Here is an 18,014-nt window from a genome sequence, read left to right on the forward strand (position 1 = left end):
GGGTAAATAACCCTGTGGGTGATAAAGCATCTCCTGTTTTCAGTCCTACATTGTGACTTGTTGAGCTTGAAAATCTAAGAACCTCCAAGAGCCCAAATTGGGTTGCTCCCTGCACCGGGAGCCTGCAATAAAAGCTCCGGAGCAGAGCCAAAGTTATCATCCATTGCCTGGGAAAGAAAGATGTTCTCCAAAGGAGAAAGTATAAAAAAAGTATGCAGTTGTGAAGGAAAAAATTCCATGATCTTGATGGGACTAGATGGCTCGACTACCTCTGCACTTGAGAAGGAAAAGCCAACCCTCAGAACTTGCTGGCCTACACCCATAGCTAAACCTGGCCCAGACTCTCAAACCCTCAAACATTTTGGAGCCAGAAGCTGGGGAAGGAACTGAAGCAGGGCGAACCACACCTGCCTGGGAAGGAAGTGGAGTCATGGCTGGAGCCAAGGTGGAGATCCCCAGCACCTCCAGTTCTGGATCCCTAAATATCACACGGAGTAATTCCAGGACCACCTCCCGAGCATAAAGCCGTGAATGCTGAAACCTGTCAAACTTACCCTGTAATGTGGCAGCTGCCTGAAATGTCTCTACTTCAGTGGCAGGATCAAAACTCGTGGGGATTAAACCCCACAGGATTTGGGGTCGTAAGAGTCATCTACCTAACAGGCAGCATGACACAGGCAGAGAGAATGATCATTACCATGTAGCAAAGGCAATGAACCACCTTCAGACTTGTAATGGAAAATAGCAGGCACAACGGGCCGTCCTTTATCCAGAATTAACCAAATGACCTGCTGGGTCATTTAAGTTAAAATTTGAATTGTAGGTTTACATAATGAATTTAAGGCTAATACTGTAGTGGTACTGTACCAGAGGATTGTGAAAGAAGCAATGATTGAATGCATAACAATAAAGGATAAAGTAGTGAGTGTAAGAATTATAGTGGCATTAATTTACAAAGTGTACATCAAAATATACAAAACAGTGTATAGCAAAGTAATATTCTGTATTGTCTTGATCAGTATCCTGCTACATACTGTGCTTGCTTCACTTGATAAACTATTTGAATTGAGGGAGCTTGTAGAGAATATCTTTAAAAAAAGAATAAAAGATGTAATAGTACAGTACATAATTATGATATTTATGGACTTGGAAAAAACATGACAAAGCTACTTTGTTTTGTTTTCTATGTTATGATATGATCTTTGCTTCTCATACATAAAGTGAGAGTAATGCAGAAAAGGGGATGTTTTTAAGTTTACAGTATAGAGAAAAATCAGATTTCGGTACTTAGTACATGAGGGGATTTCATAGTTTATGCACAGTTTTGAAAAAACTAAAATAGAATGAAAGCAAAACTCTTGAAACTTTCTCTTATGGCTTGCAGAGAGTTTTTTTTTTTTTTTTTTTTTTTTTGAGATATATACAAGAGTTGTTACATTCTTGTACAGCCACTAGTACGCGTAGCGTTTCGGGCAAGTCCTTAATCCTATGTTCCCTGGAATACGATCCCTGCCGCGAAGAATCGTTTTTTCATCCAAGTACACATTTTACTGTTGCGTTAAACAGAGGCTACAGTTAAGGAATTGCGCCCAGTAAATCCTCCCCGGCCAGGATACGAACCCATGACATAGCGCTCGCGGAACGCCAGGCGAGTGTCTTACCACTACACCACGGAGACTGTATATTCTTCCTCCACAATATGAGCTTGGAGCCTTAATATCCACCTCTTTCCTCATTTAACATCATCACACTTGCCTAGATGTCATTCCAAGACCGTATGTGGAGAAACACTTGGACCTCTTATATTGTACTTTATAATATTCATTTATTGTGTACTGTTTACCTGTACAATATTCTGATATATTTCACAATATTTCCTCATGGGCAGAGTCTCTGTGGCACAGTGGTAACGCATTTGCCAGGTGCTTTGCAAGCGCTCTGGCCTGAGTTCATATACTGGTTGGGGAGGATTAACTGGGCTCCAATCCTTAACTGTAGCCTCTGTTCACCCAGCAGTGAATGGGTACCTGCTTGTTAAACAATTTATTGAGACATATTCTGGAGAAAATCAGCAGTTTTAAAAAAAGAAAAATTTAGCAGTCTCCGTGGTGTAGTGGTAAGACACTCGCCTGGCGTTCCGCGAGCGCTATGTCATGAGTTCGTATCCTGGCCGGGGAGGATTTACTGGGCACAATTCCTTAACTGTAGCCTCTGTTTAACGCAACAGTAAAATGTGTACGTGGATGAAAAAAACGATTCTTCGCGGCAGGGGATCGTATTCCAGGGACCATAGGATTAAGGACTTGCCCGAAACGCTCCGCGTACTAGTGGCTGTACAAGAATGTAACAACTCTTGTATATATCTAAAAAAAAAAAAAAAAAAAAAAAAAAAAGAGGATTAAGCACCTGCTCAAAATGTATGCGTCCTAGTGGCTTTAAAAGAATGTAAAAACTCTTGTATATATAAATAAAATAAAAATAAACAAATTTAGTGAATCAGTGTGCGATGTATTTTTTGGACAGAGGTAAAATATTTTCAGGACGGGAGGGTATGCTTGCATACCTGACCAACTTGTTGTGTACAATTGGTTTTGGACCTGTGCTAGTCAGATAACAGGAATGGTGACTGTTGTACAGATTTTGAAGGCTGTACTGTACATTACATTATGCATAAATATTTCACATACCAAGTTATTAAATATTATTTTCCTCGTACAGGATGGCGTATAGTGACTTTGTACGGACATTTTCTCAACTTGAGGTCATCCATTTAGACGGAGAAACATCAAGAGATGAGCCATCTCTCAGACACAAAAATCCTTCGACGTCACGGGTGTATCAAGGAGCCTGGCAGAAAGGTGTTACCGCTGGTGGCTGCAGGAACAACCCGGGTAAGATATAACCACACTAATTTATTTATTTATTTGTTTATTATGAAATAATAATTGTCCATGTATTTTAGAAAGTTGGATTTATTGTTACCAGTCTGGATAACATTCAGGCAAATATTTTACATATTAATTTAGGTGTTCATTTTTATTGTTTTGTTCATTTATATTTATTCACTCCATACCCATCTTTTATTCACTCCATACCCATCTTTTATTCACTCCATACCCATCTTTTGAATAATGGAAAATATTATTATTTTCTCATAGTAATATTTTGAGAAAATATTATATTTCTCATAGAGCTGATAATAGGCCTTGGAACTGAACCCCTAAAATTCATTTAGGTAAACAAATTAGATAGGTTTCACACATTTTAATATATATATATATATATATATATATATATATATATATATATATATATATATATATATATATATATATATATATATATATGTGTCGTACCTAGTAGCCAGAACGCACTTCTCAGCCTACTATGCAAGGCCTGATTTGCCTAATAAGCCAAGTTTTCATGAATTAATGTTTTTTCGACTTCCTAACCTACCTAACCTAACCTAACCTAACTTTTTCTGCTACCAAACCGAACCTAACCTATAAAGATAGGTTAGGTTAAGTTAGGTAGGGTTGGTTAGGTTCGGTCATATATCTACGTTAATTTAAACTCCAATAAAAAAAAAATTACCTCATACATAATGAAATGGGTAGCTTTATCATTTCATAAGAAAAAAATTAGAGAAAATATATTAATTCAGGAAAACTTGGCTTATTAGGCAAATCGGGCCTTGCATAGTAGGCTGAGAAGTGCGTTCTGGCTACTAGGTACGACACACACACACACATATATATATATATATATATATATATATATATATATATATATATATATATATATATATATATATATATATATATATATATATATACATACATACATATATTTTAAGATGAATAGGAAAACCAGGGATATACAGAACATCTTGTTTCAGATTTTTTACTTTAAAATGCATAACGTTTCGAATACTTCTCGTATTCATCATCAGATCTAAAAGAAAAAACAGAAATCACAGTCAAATAGCTGGTAAACAAAGAACTCATACTGAATATAATTGCCTATCAAAGAAAGGAAAATGCTTAAAAAACAAAACACTTAAGCGCACTTAAAGTGATCAATACAAATAAAACTTATTAACTGTCACATATATTAAAACTAATTTAAAAGTCCATTAAACTACAAGATGAATTTTATAACTACTAAAACAAACCATTCCATTAAACTTACGTGAAGTGATCAGAAGTGAAACATGATACCTAACATTCATTCATTCATTTAAATATAGGTCAAGATACCCTAATGGGTGAGCGTGGAAGTGGGGATAGGGGAAGAATTAGTGGGGGTGAGAGGAAGGGTTTTCAGTATGAGGTAAAGTGCCAGGGCTAGACCCAGCTGCATGGCATTGAAATCGTTATGACCAGACTAGGCAGTGAAGGCAAGGAATCGGATCTGTGACAACATTTCGTCTTTTCTGAGCACCCACGGAGACAGCAGTCCTCAGCTGGGTGTGCCCTGGAGGCTCACACCACATGTGGTCTTTGATCTGTTAATCAGCATCGCGGCCCACCCAAGGCACCAGAAAACGGGAGCTAGTTGGTCCTCTTATAGACTATGGGTTGGTTGGTGTTGTCGCCGTTGATCCTTCTCTATGGACAACCCAACCCACAACTCGGTAGAGTGCTTATACTAGGAGATCACCCTTGGCGCTTCTGGCTCTTGGAGAGGGGCTCAACGTCACACGTTCAGGGGATGCGGCTCCAACACTTAGCCTCGTTGTCACGTGCACACACCCACTCGAGCCGCTGTGACTCCCCACTCTCTCCTTACGAGATATGATCTCCTCAATCCCCCCTTATGACTTACTAGTATTACCTCCTACCCTGTCCACAGCAGTGGTTCGTGGTTCTTCCTCTCTCTCTCTCCTTCTTTACTACCTCCTGGGAAGCCTCACTAGGACAAGGGCAAACACCAGCAAATTGTGACACATTTACTGAACAAAGCACATACACGATACATACACACATATAATAATAATGAATCCTATACTCTATAATATCACAATCAGGTTGCACTCCAATACCATCAGAACTCTATTATCAGCTTATCAAGTGGTATCCTATCCCCTGGTTCACCACCTGATACTATTAACCTCCTCAAGTTGGTCAAGCCTACACACTGTTGCACCATCAGCAAGATAACATATATATATAGAAAACCAGCATTTGAATGCAATAACATCTACCAGTATAAATGTTCATTGATACTTCATTATAAAAAAACTCCTTGACATAAGGATGCCAACAGTCACTCACCTCTCACTGCGTCTTGCACGCTAATGACAACCAAACACTATCAACTCCCTACTAGTAATCCACCAGAACTTCCCCCTTCCACCTCTGGAAGTTCACAACCCTAATATCCTTAGGTTCTTCCGGGCTTCACTACCAGGATCCTCTGCAGCTCCTCCAGGCTGCTATCATGAAGTTTCCTTGTGCAACTACGGTGCTTCACCCTTCTGTTAGGTTCTTCCACAGCTCTCTTGGCTGCTACACCACCTCTACAGAAGCACGTGACACTCCTCTTCACTGCTGCTTCTCCTCACAGCTCGAGGTCCTCTGCTCCACTACCTTGGAGTCTCATCAGCTACATCATCTGCTGGCTTCGAAGTTCTCAGCAACTTCTTCCCCAAAGACAAACCTGCAACCCATCGACGTTCCAATAAAATGTTCCCCTTTAACACATAAACAAAAATAACCACACAATATGCTTGCCTCAAACCTCTATCTGTTCTCTACATACAGTGAGAGTGGACTCCCCCGTTTTGGGCGGGTCCATACTCCACCTCGCCGGGCGGCGCTCCTCACTCACTGGGAGGGTCTTCCTCCGTCAAGAGCCAGGCTCCCTCAGTCTTCCGCCAGCGCTCAGAGGGGACGGACGTCGCTCCGTGTTCCTCCCTCTCCACTCTCTTATTTCAGGCCTTCTGCCTTATTAAAACATGTCTAACTTATAAATAAACATTGCTACTGTCGCTGGGCACACGACCAACTACAAACAATCACTATGAACTGGCGTATATCGTGCTTACCACAGATTAATTGGTCGAGGGCGCTTTCCCTCTGACGGCGTCTGGTCAGGGCGCTCCACACAGCCCACAATAATGCTTCTGGGCGATTTAATATCTGCTCGTCGACCAGGACTTGAGACCACAACGTTCCCAGCTCGATTCCACAGCTGGTACGTCTGCACACTTCTCTTCTCTTAGAGATATATCACTAGGGGTTCCCTTCTGACGGGAGCTCAAACGGAGCGCGGCTTCCCCCTGCGATGTCTGGCACTCAAGTGAGGTCAAGGTCCTCCAGAAGCGAGCCTCACGCCTCCAGCAAAATGTCCACATCTCCTAGCCCGTCATTTATCTATTTTCTTCTGCATTGCCCATAATCTCAAACTGTTACACATATCCAAGCAACTATTTTACATATGCGTTATCACCTCAATACTTGCTAGACCTTCTAGTTAGGTCAGGCTTGCTGAATAACTCTCAAGAAGGGAGACTCGTTTCTCCTGCAGGCTGAGATCATAACACTCCCCTCCCCTTATTTTTGAGAGTTATTCCAGTGGCAAAGCTCGGGATAATACATCCGCCACCACACTGTCTCGTTCTTCACCCCATATACTCTCTTAGGAGTCTACAATTAATTCGTTGCACCTTGCAACATCTGGCTCACAACTCTCCAGAAATATGGTCTTCTCACAAACGATTTGACTTCTCTGGCACCTCTTGGCTAGGCTGTCCTCCTTGGACGCCTGCAATCCATTGGTCCACTCTACTTACTGTCTCCACCCTCCGTTTCCTCGTCCTCTTCTCTTCTCGTCCAGAGTCAGACATCTACTGTCTGTACCTCCTCTGTCGTCTTCATTCTTCCATCTACTGCCATTATACTTCCGCCTCCTGTCATCATACTTCACTTCCTCGTCTTCACCGACGATCCTCCCTTGCGTCTCCGCATTTATCCAAGATCTCATCCTGTCTGACTTCCATCGAGTCCTCGGCTTTCTTCTATCCCTCCATGCTTGCATCATCATCCTCTTCCTACACTTTTCACTTCTATACCACTCCATTTCTTCCCCTTCAACTCTTCTTCGTTCCCTAAAAGTTTCTTCGGGCACTGTACTACAACCAATAGCACTCGACTGTACATGTCGCTTTACCTCTCCTTGTGTGCTCGTAAGCACCTCGCCACACATACTGTCTCTTCTCCTTTCATTTTCTCGGCTATTACTCTTCTTCATTATTTCTCCTTCACGTTTCCTGTGGAACATGTCAACTCTTGACATCTCAAACAACTTAACTGCACTATCCCTATGCCTCTGTGCTCGTGGACAACGTGACGCTCTACTCCCGTCCTCAGCATGTCCACATCTTCCCTCATTCCTACTCAGCACAGTTGCATTCACCTTCCGACTTTTAATTTCAGCAGTCTGAGCTCTACTCAGGTCAACTCCCTTCACAGTATTCTTCTTCGGCTGGGCCATCTTCACTTTCGACCTCACCGAGACTTCATTTTCCTGGGCTGGACCTTCATCAAACAGCCATGCTATATCTACATCGATATCTTCTACCGGCTGAATCGACACTGTCTCATCTTCTTCAGCGTCTTCCTTGTCGGCCACCTCTGTTTTCATCACTACCGAGACAGGGTTTTCAATGGCTTGGCGGTCTCCTGACTCATCTCCTCGGATGTCAGTCAGGTTCACACTCTCAGGTGTCCCACACGTGCCGTGGCCTTCTGGGCACTCCTCTGGCACAGTCTCTGCCATGACTCTCGGCAACACCTTTGTCCCGCACAAGTCATTCCCCAGGATCACTTGGACTCCTGGAACAGGTATGTCAGGGCACACTCCCAACATCACCTCTGCCGACACATATTCCGACCTTAGCTGGACAGTACAAACGGGCATGTCACTCTCCGACAATAACCCATATACTCTCATCTTACTCCTGCCAGCTAACCGTCGATCATTCCCAATCAGGCTTCTCGTAATCAAGCTCTGATTAGCTCCGGTATCTCTTAAGATACCAACTTCTACCTCAGGTTGGCCTCCTATACTGATCCAACCTTTACTCATGAACGGCCTATACCTCTCGTTCACTAAGTTCGCTCTCTGTGGTTTGTCTCGGAACACATTAGTATATTTACCTCGGGGGTCACACATGGCCAGGGTCACAACTCTCTTGCCCTGCCGACAATCTCGCATCACGTGACCCAATCCGTTACAATTGTAACATCTCCTCTGGGAAAAGTCTCTTCTATATGTACCAGAGTAGCTCTGACTCTGCCCACTCGTATGAGAATTCCTCGGGCCAGGTACACTACTTGCACTCTGTGGGGTTCTACTGGACTCTTGATTTCCAGGATAACGATTAGTTTCTCGTTTTGCTCCTCCATCCTCACTTTCAGACGAAGTGCGCGACCTACTCTTCTGAGTTTTAGGGTACTTACTTTTATCTGCCCATTTATCAAAATTTTTCTCATCCCAGACTCTTCTGGGCCTCTCGTAATTTCTTCCTCCCCAGACTCCATTGGATCTGCCATTGCTGCGTCTCGCCTCGCTTCTCACTCTGTTCTCCCTTAAGCTCTTGTACGCTTCAGTAATCATATCCGCCCTATCTGCGGCATCTTTCACCTCCTTTATCCCTGCTTCTTGGATCTTGAACTTTGTTTCGGGATGCATCATCTCCAAGAACTTCTCCATGACCATCAGTTGCTTCAGGTCAGCGTAAGATCCAACTCCAGCAGCCTCAATCCACTTCTGGAATCGTCTTTCCAGATCCCTTGCTGTCTCAGCAAACGTACATGCTCCAACTTTCACCATCTCTCTGAAGCGCTTTCTATAAGCTTCTGGGGTTAACTGAAACGAGCGCAATATGCTGCTCTTTACTGTGGCGTAATCCTGGCACTCTTCCAGTGACAATTGGGTGTATGCCTCCCTGGCTGCACCGGTCAATCTTAACTGGACCAGCTGGGCCCATTCCTCCTGTGGCCACTCCTTGATGCTGGCTACTTTTTCAAAGTGCTCGAAAAAGCTCTCTGCCTCTTCGGGAACAAACAAGGGAATGTCCTTCTCCCTAACCCTAACATCTGGTGGGTGTGATACCTGGGTGGTGCTCTCTGGCAACCCATGTTCAATCCTCTGCTCAGCCAAGGTTCTATTCGCTTCTATCTGCATTTGTTTTGTTCTCTCTTTTTCTTTTTCGACCTGGGCTTTTTCTTTTTCGACCTGGGCTTTTTCTTTTTCTACTTCCAACCTGGTTTTCTCTTTTTCTACTTCCAGCCTGGTTTTCTCTTTTTCTACTTCCAGCCTGGTTTTCTCTTTTTCCTTCTCGGCTTCATTTTTCATCTGGAGTTCTAATTTCATCTTTTCCAGCTGGAACTGTCTCTCCTTGTCCTCACGCTGCATCTGGAGCTCTAACTGGAATCTCTCCAAGCTCCTATTCCGGCTACTCCTGCTACTGCGGCTACTCTTGCTGCTCCTACTCGATCCCTGGGATCTCACGTCATCCTGCCCATCATCCTCCTTTCTACTTTCAGCTCCTTCCTGGGCTCCTTGTTCTGCCGCTTCACTTCTGGCTCTCAACTGCCTCAGGATCTCATCCTTCATCCCAGCTACTTTAGATGCTTTCAACCTGATGCCACATTTTTCTGCTATCTGTTTCAATTGATCCCTCGTGCAACCTTCCAAGTCCTCAGGCTTGCCTGACTCCACAAATGCTTGCACCTTATCCATCTTTGTCCTGTGAGTCTTCCCAAGAGAGAGAGTATACACCTGCGGTCACACAGTTTATCTCAGCAGGGGTGTACAAATCCACTCTTGGACAGGGTGTGGGTGTGTCAGTTCACTCTCCCGGACACAGGCCCCCAATTTATTATAGACTGTGGGTTGGTTGGTGTTGTCGTCGTTGATCCTTCTCTACGGACAACCCAACCCACAACTCGGTAGAGTGCTTATACTAGGAGATCACCCTTGGCGCTTCTGGCTCTTGGAGAGGGGCTCAACGTCACACGTTCAGGGGATGCGGCTCCAACACTTAGCCTCGTTGTCACGTGCACACACCCACTCGAGCCGCTGTGACTCCCCACTCTCTCCTTACGAGATATGATCTCCTCAATCCCCCCTTATGACTTACTAGTATTACCTCCTACCCTGTCCACAGCAGTGGTTCGTGGTTCTTCCTCTCTCTCTCTCCTTCTTTACTACCTCCTGGGAAGCCTCACTAGGACAAGGGCAAACACCAGCAAATTGTGACACATTTACTGAACAAAGCACATACACGATACATACACACATATAATAATAATGAATCCTATACTCTATAATATCACAATCAGGTTGCACTCCAATACCATCAGAACTCTATTATCAGCTTATCAAGTGGTATCCTATCCCCTGGTTCACCACCTGATACTATTAACCTCCTCAAGTTGGTCAAGCCTACACACTGTTGCACCATCAGCAAGATAACATATATATATAGAAAACCAGCATTTGAATGCAATAACATCTACCAGTATAAATGTTCATTGATACTTCATTATAAAAAAACTCCTTGACATAAGGATGCCAACAGTCACTCACCTCTCACTGCGTCTTGCACGCTAATGACAACCAAACACTATCAACTCCCTACTAGTAATCCACCAGAACTTCCCCCTTCCACCTCTGGAAGTTCACAACCCTAATATCCTTAGGTTCTTCCGGGCTTCACTACCAGGATCCTCTGCAGCTCCTCCAGGCTGCTATCATGAAGTTTCCTTGTGCAACTACGGTGCTTCACCCTTCTGTTAGGTTCTTCCACAGCTCTCTTGGCTGCTACACCACCTCTACAGAAGCACGTGACACTCCTCTTCACTGCTGCTTCTCCTCACAGCTCGAGGTCCTCTGCTCCACTACCTTGGAGTCTCATCAGCTACATCATCTGCTGGCTTCGAAGTTCTCAGCAACTTCTTCCCCAAAGACAAACCTGCAACCCATCGACGTTCCAATAAAATGTTCCCCTTTAACACATAAACAAAAATAACCACACAATATGCTTGCCTCAAACCTCTATCTGTTCTCTACATACAGTGAGAGTGGACTCCCCCGTTTTGGGCGGGTCCATACTCCACCTCGCCGGGCGGCGCTCCTCACTCACTGGGAGGGTCTTCCTCCGTCAAGAGCCAGGCTCCCTCAGTCTTCCGCCAGCGCTCAGAGGGGACGGACGTCGCTCCGTGTTCCTCCCTCTCCACTCTCTTATTTCAGGCCTTCTGCCTTATTAAAACATGTCTAACTTATAAATAAACATTGCTACTGTCGCTGGGCACACGACCAACTACAAACAATCACTATGAACTGGCGTATATCGTGCTTACCACAGATTAATTGGTCGAGGGCGCTTTCCCTCTGACGGCGTCTGGTCAGGGCGCTCCACACAGCCCACAATAATGCTTCTGGGCGATTTAATATCTGCTCGTCGACCAGGACTTGAGACCACAACGTTCCCAGCTCGATTCCACAGCTGGTACGTCTGCACACTTCTCTTCTCTTAGAGATATATCACTAGGGGTTCCCTTCTGACGGGAGCTCAAACGGAGCGCGGCTTCCCCCTGCGATGTCTGGCACTCAAGTGAGGTCAAGGTCCTCCAGAAGCGAGCCTCACGCCTCCAGCAAAATGTCCACATCTCCTAGCCCGTCATTTATCTATTTTCTTCTGCATTGCCCATAATCTCAAACTGTTACACATATCCAAGCAACTATTTTACATATGCGTTATCACCTCAATACTTGCTAGACCTTCTAGTTAGGTCAGGCTTGCTGAATAACTCTCAAGAAGGGAGACTCGTTTCTCCTGCAGGCTGAGATCATAACAGTCCCCCCCTAAAGAGGGGGGAGAAGAGTTAGGAGGTTATAGTTGGAAGTTTGGTGATTTGAGTAGTGATATTATAGGAGAGGGGTTATGTAAAGGACGGAGCAGGAGGTGGATCGTCGATCAGGTTAAAGAGGTTGTGCGTATGTCTGGGTCTGCTTAGGACGTTTCTGAGGAACGTGTCGTAGTTGTCATGATAGGTGAGAATTCTGTCAATCTGTTTCTTCCCCATAGTATCCCAGGTTATGTTCAGAGGTGGGATGTTCGCCCTCTCATGCAGGGCCTCACTGGTGGTGAAGTCCTGCCAATGGGTATCGAACACCCATCTCAGAGCCCTGTTCTGGGTACGCTGGAGTTTCTTCCTATTTGTTGGTGCTGCAAGTGTGAGTGGGATCGGTGCATATGTTAGGAGTGGGAGAATAAGTGTTTTGTATAAGTAGAGCTTGGTGGGTTGGGAGGCATGTTTGAGTGGGTAGAGTTTTGATAGGGCGTTTGAGGCTATAGCTTTCTTGGGTGTTATGTGTGTGTGAAAGCGAAGGTTAGAGTCTAGTGTGAGTCCAAGTACTGTGGTTTTGTTGACTCTTGGGATCTGGGTTGCATCTGGTGATTGAGAGTAGAGTTTTACTGGGTCAGGGTTACGTCGTTTGTTGTAGAAAAAGTATGTTATTTTTGACTTGTTGGGGTTTGTTTTTATTCGCCAGTCGTGTTCCCAGAGGGTGACTTTGTCTATTTCTTGTTGTGCTTTCCGTGTGAGGGCGTTAATCGTATAGTCTGTGATCAGTTGGGTTACGTCGTCAGCGTAGCAAAGGGTCATTGATGTCCAGTATACTGGGTCAGGGATGTCGTTTATATAGAGTATGTATAAGGTTGGTGAAAGAACTGAGCCCTGAGGGACACCTGCATTTAGGTTGAAATAACCTGACAGCTTGCTGAGGAACTTGATCTGCATCTTTCTATTTGTTAGAAAGCTGCAAAGTAGCCTCTGCATGTTATCAGATAGTTGAAACAGAGTGCAGAGTTTGTAACGTAGGCCGTCGTGCCATACAGTGTCAAAAGCTTTTTCGACGTCCTTTGCAATGAGGGCCGTCTTGGCCCTTTGGTGTTTATTTATGGAGAGGTAGTTTGTTATTATGTTCAGTGCATCTTGTGTTGAGCGGTGTTGTCTGAAGCCAAATTGTTTGTCTGTCAATATGTTTTTGTGTTCTAGGTGATTCCTGAGTTTATGATTAATGAGTTTTTCGTATACTTTTCCTAATGTCTCTAGTAAGCTGATCGGTCTGTAGTTCTTAGGGTCTGTCGGGGATTTTTGGGGTTTTGGAATGAGGATTGCTGTGGCTTCTTTGAATGGGCTTGGGAAATATCCTGATGCTAGTGAGGCGTTGTAGACGTCTGTGAGTGCAAAGATTAGGGGGTCTGGAAGTTGCTTGAGGAGAGCTTGGCCAATGCCAGAGGCTCCTGGGGCTTTTCGTCTGGTGTTCTTGAGCATGAGTTTAACTTCTTCAGGTAGTATTGATTCTGTGAGGTCACTTTCTAAGTCGTCTAGTGTCGTGAGGTCAATGGTAGGGTAGTGTGTGATGGCATGAGGGTTGTGTCGTATCCATGTTTCTACTCTGTTTATGTTTTGTATTGCTGTTGGCTGTGGGGGGTGGGGATTGAAGATGTCCTGCCAGTGTTGTTTGAATATGCCTACTACTTCTGAGGGATCGGTGTAGTTTTGATTGTTGTGAGTGATGTATGTAAAGGCAGAAGAGGAGGAGTTTCCTCTGATCCTCTTTATGAAGTTCCAAAATTGTTGTGGAGTTGTTTTTCTTTGTATTTCAGCTTTATGTATGAGTTTCTCCCAGTGGTTAGCATGGTCTTGGTCAAGGCTGTTGAGTATGTGGTTTTTGAGTATAGTGAGGTCTGTGTTTACTTGATTGTATCTGTGAAGGTTGTGGGTGAATCTGTTGTGATAGCAGGAGAGTAACCTTTTTGTTCTGATCGAAGGAAAAAAGGAGTATCTGGTTTTGTGGGTAGTTTTTGGAATGGTGGCATCAGCTGCTTGTATGATGTTATTCTGGATGGTGAGGATTTGGGAATCTATGTCTGTGTGTGGTTTGTCTTGGAAGTTGTAGGGCTGTGTATTGGCAGTTAGGTGTTGTTTGAAGGCTTCCCAGTCTGCATTTTGATAGTCATATTGTGGGGTGGCTGGGATGAGTATGGGGTTGCTGGAGAGTGTGAGTGATATGGGTATGTGATCTGAGCCAGTGAGGGGTCCGGGTGTGATGTAGTGTTGTAGGTGGGTGCCTGCTCTGTTGGTGAGGATTAGATCTGGTCTCCCAGTTCCATTGTGTGTGTAAGTTGTTTGGAAGTCAGGGCCAAGGAAGGTGAGGTGTTTGTTTTGGTGGAGTTGGTGTAGTTGTTGACCGTGCATGTTGTGTTGGCGATGGTTGAATGTTTGGTGTTTTGCATTTAGGTCTGCTAGGAGGAAGACTGGTATGTGTGTGTGGTTGAAGAGAGTGTTTAGGTCCTGGAGGGGGAGACCTAAGTTTGGACGAATGTATGTGGTACCAATGATCATCTGCCCGTGTTGAGTGTGAATGCGGACTGCTAGGAAGTGTTTGTGCTGCCAGTTGGTAGTGAGGAGGTCATGTTTATAGGTGTTCTTTATTAGAATAGCAACCCCTTCGTGTGCTTCATCAGGAGATTGGTATGTTGTGAAGCCAAAATGTCTAATTTTGTGAGAGTTCGTCACGCATGTGCTGTTTAGTAGCAGCACATCCGGTCTTTCATTCTCCACAAAGTTAGCAATTAGGTGTCCGATGTTGTAATATGCTCTAACGTTAAATTGTGTGATTTTCATATTTACTGACTTGATGGGGGAGTGTTTGTGGCGTTTGAACCAGAGGGGTTCTCCTTTGTGGATTGATTCGTTGTGTAGATAGATTTGGTAATTACAGATTTGGGTAGGAGATATGTATGACGTCCGTTTTGCATGGTTTCTGGTATGAATTTAGGAAGTTTTGGTGTAGGGGTGAGGGAGTGGTCTGGGGAGGTGTTAGTCCTCTTGGCTGAGAAAGACACGTTTTGGGGCTGATTTTGTGGGATTTTGGGCTTTGTACCTGTGTGGTATTGGGTTAGGGGCGTGAGGTTGGCTAGCGTGTTGGGCGTGAGGTGAGTTGACGTGTTGGGCGTGTGGGCTAAGGTGAGGGAGGTTACATGTTTCTTGGTATCTGATGTCCTTCTTAGTGATGGGTCGGTTTTCTTGTGTATTTGGGTTGTTTCTTCTTGCAGGCAGAAATTTTTTGTTTTGTTTTGGTGAGTTTGTTCTTTTCACTTGAAGAGTTCTTTTGTGTTTTGGTGAGCTTGACCTTTTTGACTGGGGAGGGGTAGCTGTCATGGGGAGCGTGGTCTGTGAGAAGCAGTTAGAGGCCTGGGTGTCAGGGAAGGGTGTAGATGGTTCTGGGTTTGGTGCTTGGGGGGTGATGGGGGGAGGGGGTGGTGTTGGGTTTGTTGTCTGGGAGGTGGTGAGGGGTGGGGGCGAGTGTAGGGGTGGTACTGGGTTTGATGCCTGGGGGGTGGTGGGGGGTGGGAAAGAGAGTGGGGGTGGTGCTGGGTTTTTTGTCTGGGAGGTGATGAGAGGTGGGGGTTGTACTGGGTTTGTTGCCTGGGTTGTGATAGGGGGTGGGGAAGGGGGTGGGGGTGGTGCTGGGTTTTTTGTCTGGGAGGTGATGAGGAGTGGGGGTGGTACTGGGTTTGATGCCTGGAGTGTGATAGGGGGTGGGGGTGATACTGGGTTTGGTGTCTGGGGAGTAATAAGGGGTGGTGGTGGTGGTGGTGGTGTAAGTGCTTGTGGGGTGATGGGGGGAGGTGTTAGGGGTTGTACTGGTTGTGACGCCAAGCTGGGAGGGATGACTATTGGAGGGAGGTTGTTTGCTAGTAGGATTTGTTGGATGTTGGAGATTGCCTTCCTAGTGTCTCCTTGTGCTGATATCTGCGCTATTATGATAGCTGCCACTATTCTCGGGGTGTCGTCTGTTGGTGGGTGAGGGGGGGAGGGGGGCCTGAGTATGGTGGTGTGCGAGATGGTGTCCGCTGGTGGTGTGGGTTTGGAGAGGTGGGAAACCTGGGGGGGGTGGGGAGCAGGGCACCTCTACCTTGAGGGTTGATGGGTATTGTTTGAGCATTTTGGGGAAGTGTGTTGGGGCGGTGAAGCTGGTTAGTGAGGTTTTGGGGATAGAGCTGGCGTGCTGTCTGGGCATGATATTGGGGTAGTGTGTTTTGGGTCTTATTCTTCATTGCCTTGATGAGTTGCACCCTGATTTTGCAATTGTGGTGGGTGGCAGGATGGTTTTCACCACAGTTTATACAGCATCGTGAACCTTCTGTGCAATCTTTCCAGAAATGTCCTTTGTTGGCGCATAAGGAGCAGGCTTGTTCCTTTTCCTTGCATTGCCTGGTGGTATGGTTGAATCCATAGCACCTGAAGCATTGTGTAATGGACTGGTATGTGCTCATCTTGAAGTTATAATGTGGGATGGAAATGTGGTCTGCTTTAAAGCCATGTGTGAGGAGGGATTCAGCTTCAGTGGGGGAGGAGCATCGGATTCTGAGGATCTTTGTGTTTGGTGGGTGGAAGAGATCTTCTATGATGATGTTGTTGGCTTTTCCGATGTCGGCAGTACGTTGTTTGTCTAAAGTTGTAATCGTGGAGAGGAGGGTGGTGTCTACGTTGAAGGCAACAGCAGTGCAATTATGTTTCTGTTCCAGTGTCAGTGCAGGGGTGAGTCCAAGTGTCTGTAGTCCTGTTCGGGCTTTGGGGGTGAGGCAAGCATAGAGGTCAGATTCAGAGGGTAGAAAGAGCTTTATTCCTTTGTCAATGGGGGTGATGGAGGTGTAAGGAGTCTGGGTGATCATGTAGATTTTCTGTCCTATTCCGTCAGGGTCAAGGGGAGGATCAAGAGCATAGAGGAGGCGAAGGCAGTGCATTTTAGGTGAGGTAGTGGTCTGGTGGAGGAGGTGGTGGTGGGTTGACTCAGCTGGGTAGCTGCGATCTCCGTGGAGCTGTGGATCTTAGGCTCGTGAGCTGTGGGTTGGAGCTCGGTTGTCAGAGGCGTAATTCCGGGTTCTTAGCAGGCTAATTGAACCCGGTTCGGCACAAATACAAAGTATTCGTGAGTCCTGAAGGTGTTACTCAAGGGCAACCCCCACTGCTAGTTGACTCGCACTATCACGAGGTTGTAGCAGTGGATCGGCATAGCAAACAAGCCAGGCAGGGAGACACAGGGCGCAAGCACGTGCTGTGGCCCCACCTGGGAGGAAAGGACGAATACCCCACTGCACTTTCACCGCACAGGGGGTAGGTCCTGGCCTGAAGAGGAAGAAATGTTTAGCAGAGGAGAGAAAGAGTGCTATACACGGCAATACACATTACGTAAGTTAGGCCATCCAGCTGTCCCTGGTTTTATTCAGGGTGGCAGTACGGGTTGGCCCACTAGGGTAATGTATTTTTGCACGCTATATCACTGATAAAGCTGAAAAAGCTGAATGATGAAAAAATAAGATGATGATATCTAACACATAGATACTAAACACTATAACAAATATTTATATAATGTCTACAAATCTACAAAAAATGTATGTAAAATACAAACAGAATAAACGACAATTATAAAGTACTAACCAAAATCTTATAAAAAACTCAAATATTAAATAAAATTAAATACCAAAAAATGTATTATATATCCTAAATAAAAGATTATATTAATGTACAATGTCAAGACTTGAAATAAATAAGAAAGGGCAAAGACATGGTAAACTAAACAAAATTATAATAAAATTAAACTACCAAAATGAACTATAAATCAAATTACAGGGCCTACTGTGCACTATACAGTGTACAATTGAACAGCTGAAAGGTTGCTATTTAACAGAGGCCGCAGCTCCTTTATATATAAGGATTCCATTACTCTCAAATCTGACTGGCCATTCATACAAGTGTCCAGAATATCAACCTTCTAGGAAGCTTTTAAGGTCCGGTTGATACCTGGTTGACACCTGGTTGATGGGGTTCTGGGAGTTCTTCTACTCCCCAAGCCCGGCCCGAGGCCAGGCTCGACTTGTGAGAGTTTGGTCCACCAGGCTGTTGCTTGGAGCGGCCGCAGGCCCA

At 45.0% G+C, this 18,014-nt stretch overlaps 1 protein-coding gene across 1 annotated transcript in view; it reads left to right on the plus strand.

Moving 5' to 3' along the window:
- LOC138360686 (calpain-C-like) overlaps positions 1 to 18,014 on the plus strand; it is a 151,947-nt gene that overhangs the window by 32,682 nt on the left and 101,251 nt on the right. The window contains exon 6 of the mRNA XM_069320333.1: positions 2,719 to 2,891. Coding sequence (XP_069176434.1) covers positions 2,719 to 2,891 — 173 coding nt within the window. The remainder of the gene's footprint in view (positions 1 to 2,718; positions 2,892 to 18,014) is intronic.

This window comes from Procambarus clarkii, chromosome 1 (assembly GCF_040958095.1).
Source record: "Procambarus clarkii isolate CNS0578487 chromosome 1, FALCON_Pclarkii_2.0, whole genome shotgun sequence".
NCBI lineage: Eukaryota > Metazoa > Arthropoda > Malacostraca > Decapoda > Cambaridae > Procambarus > Procambarus clarkii.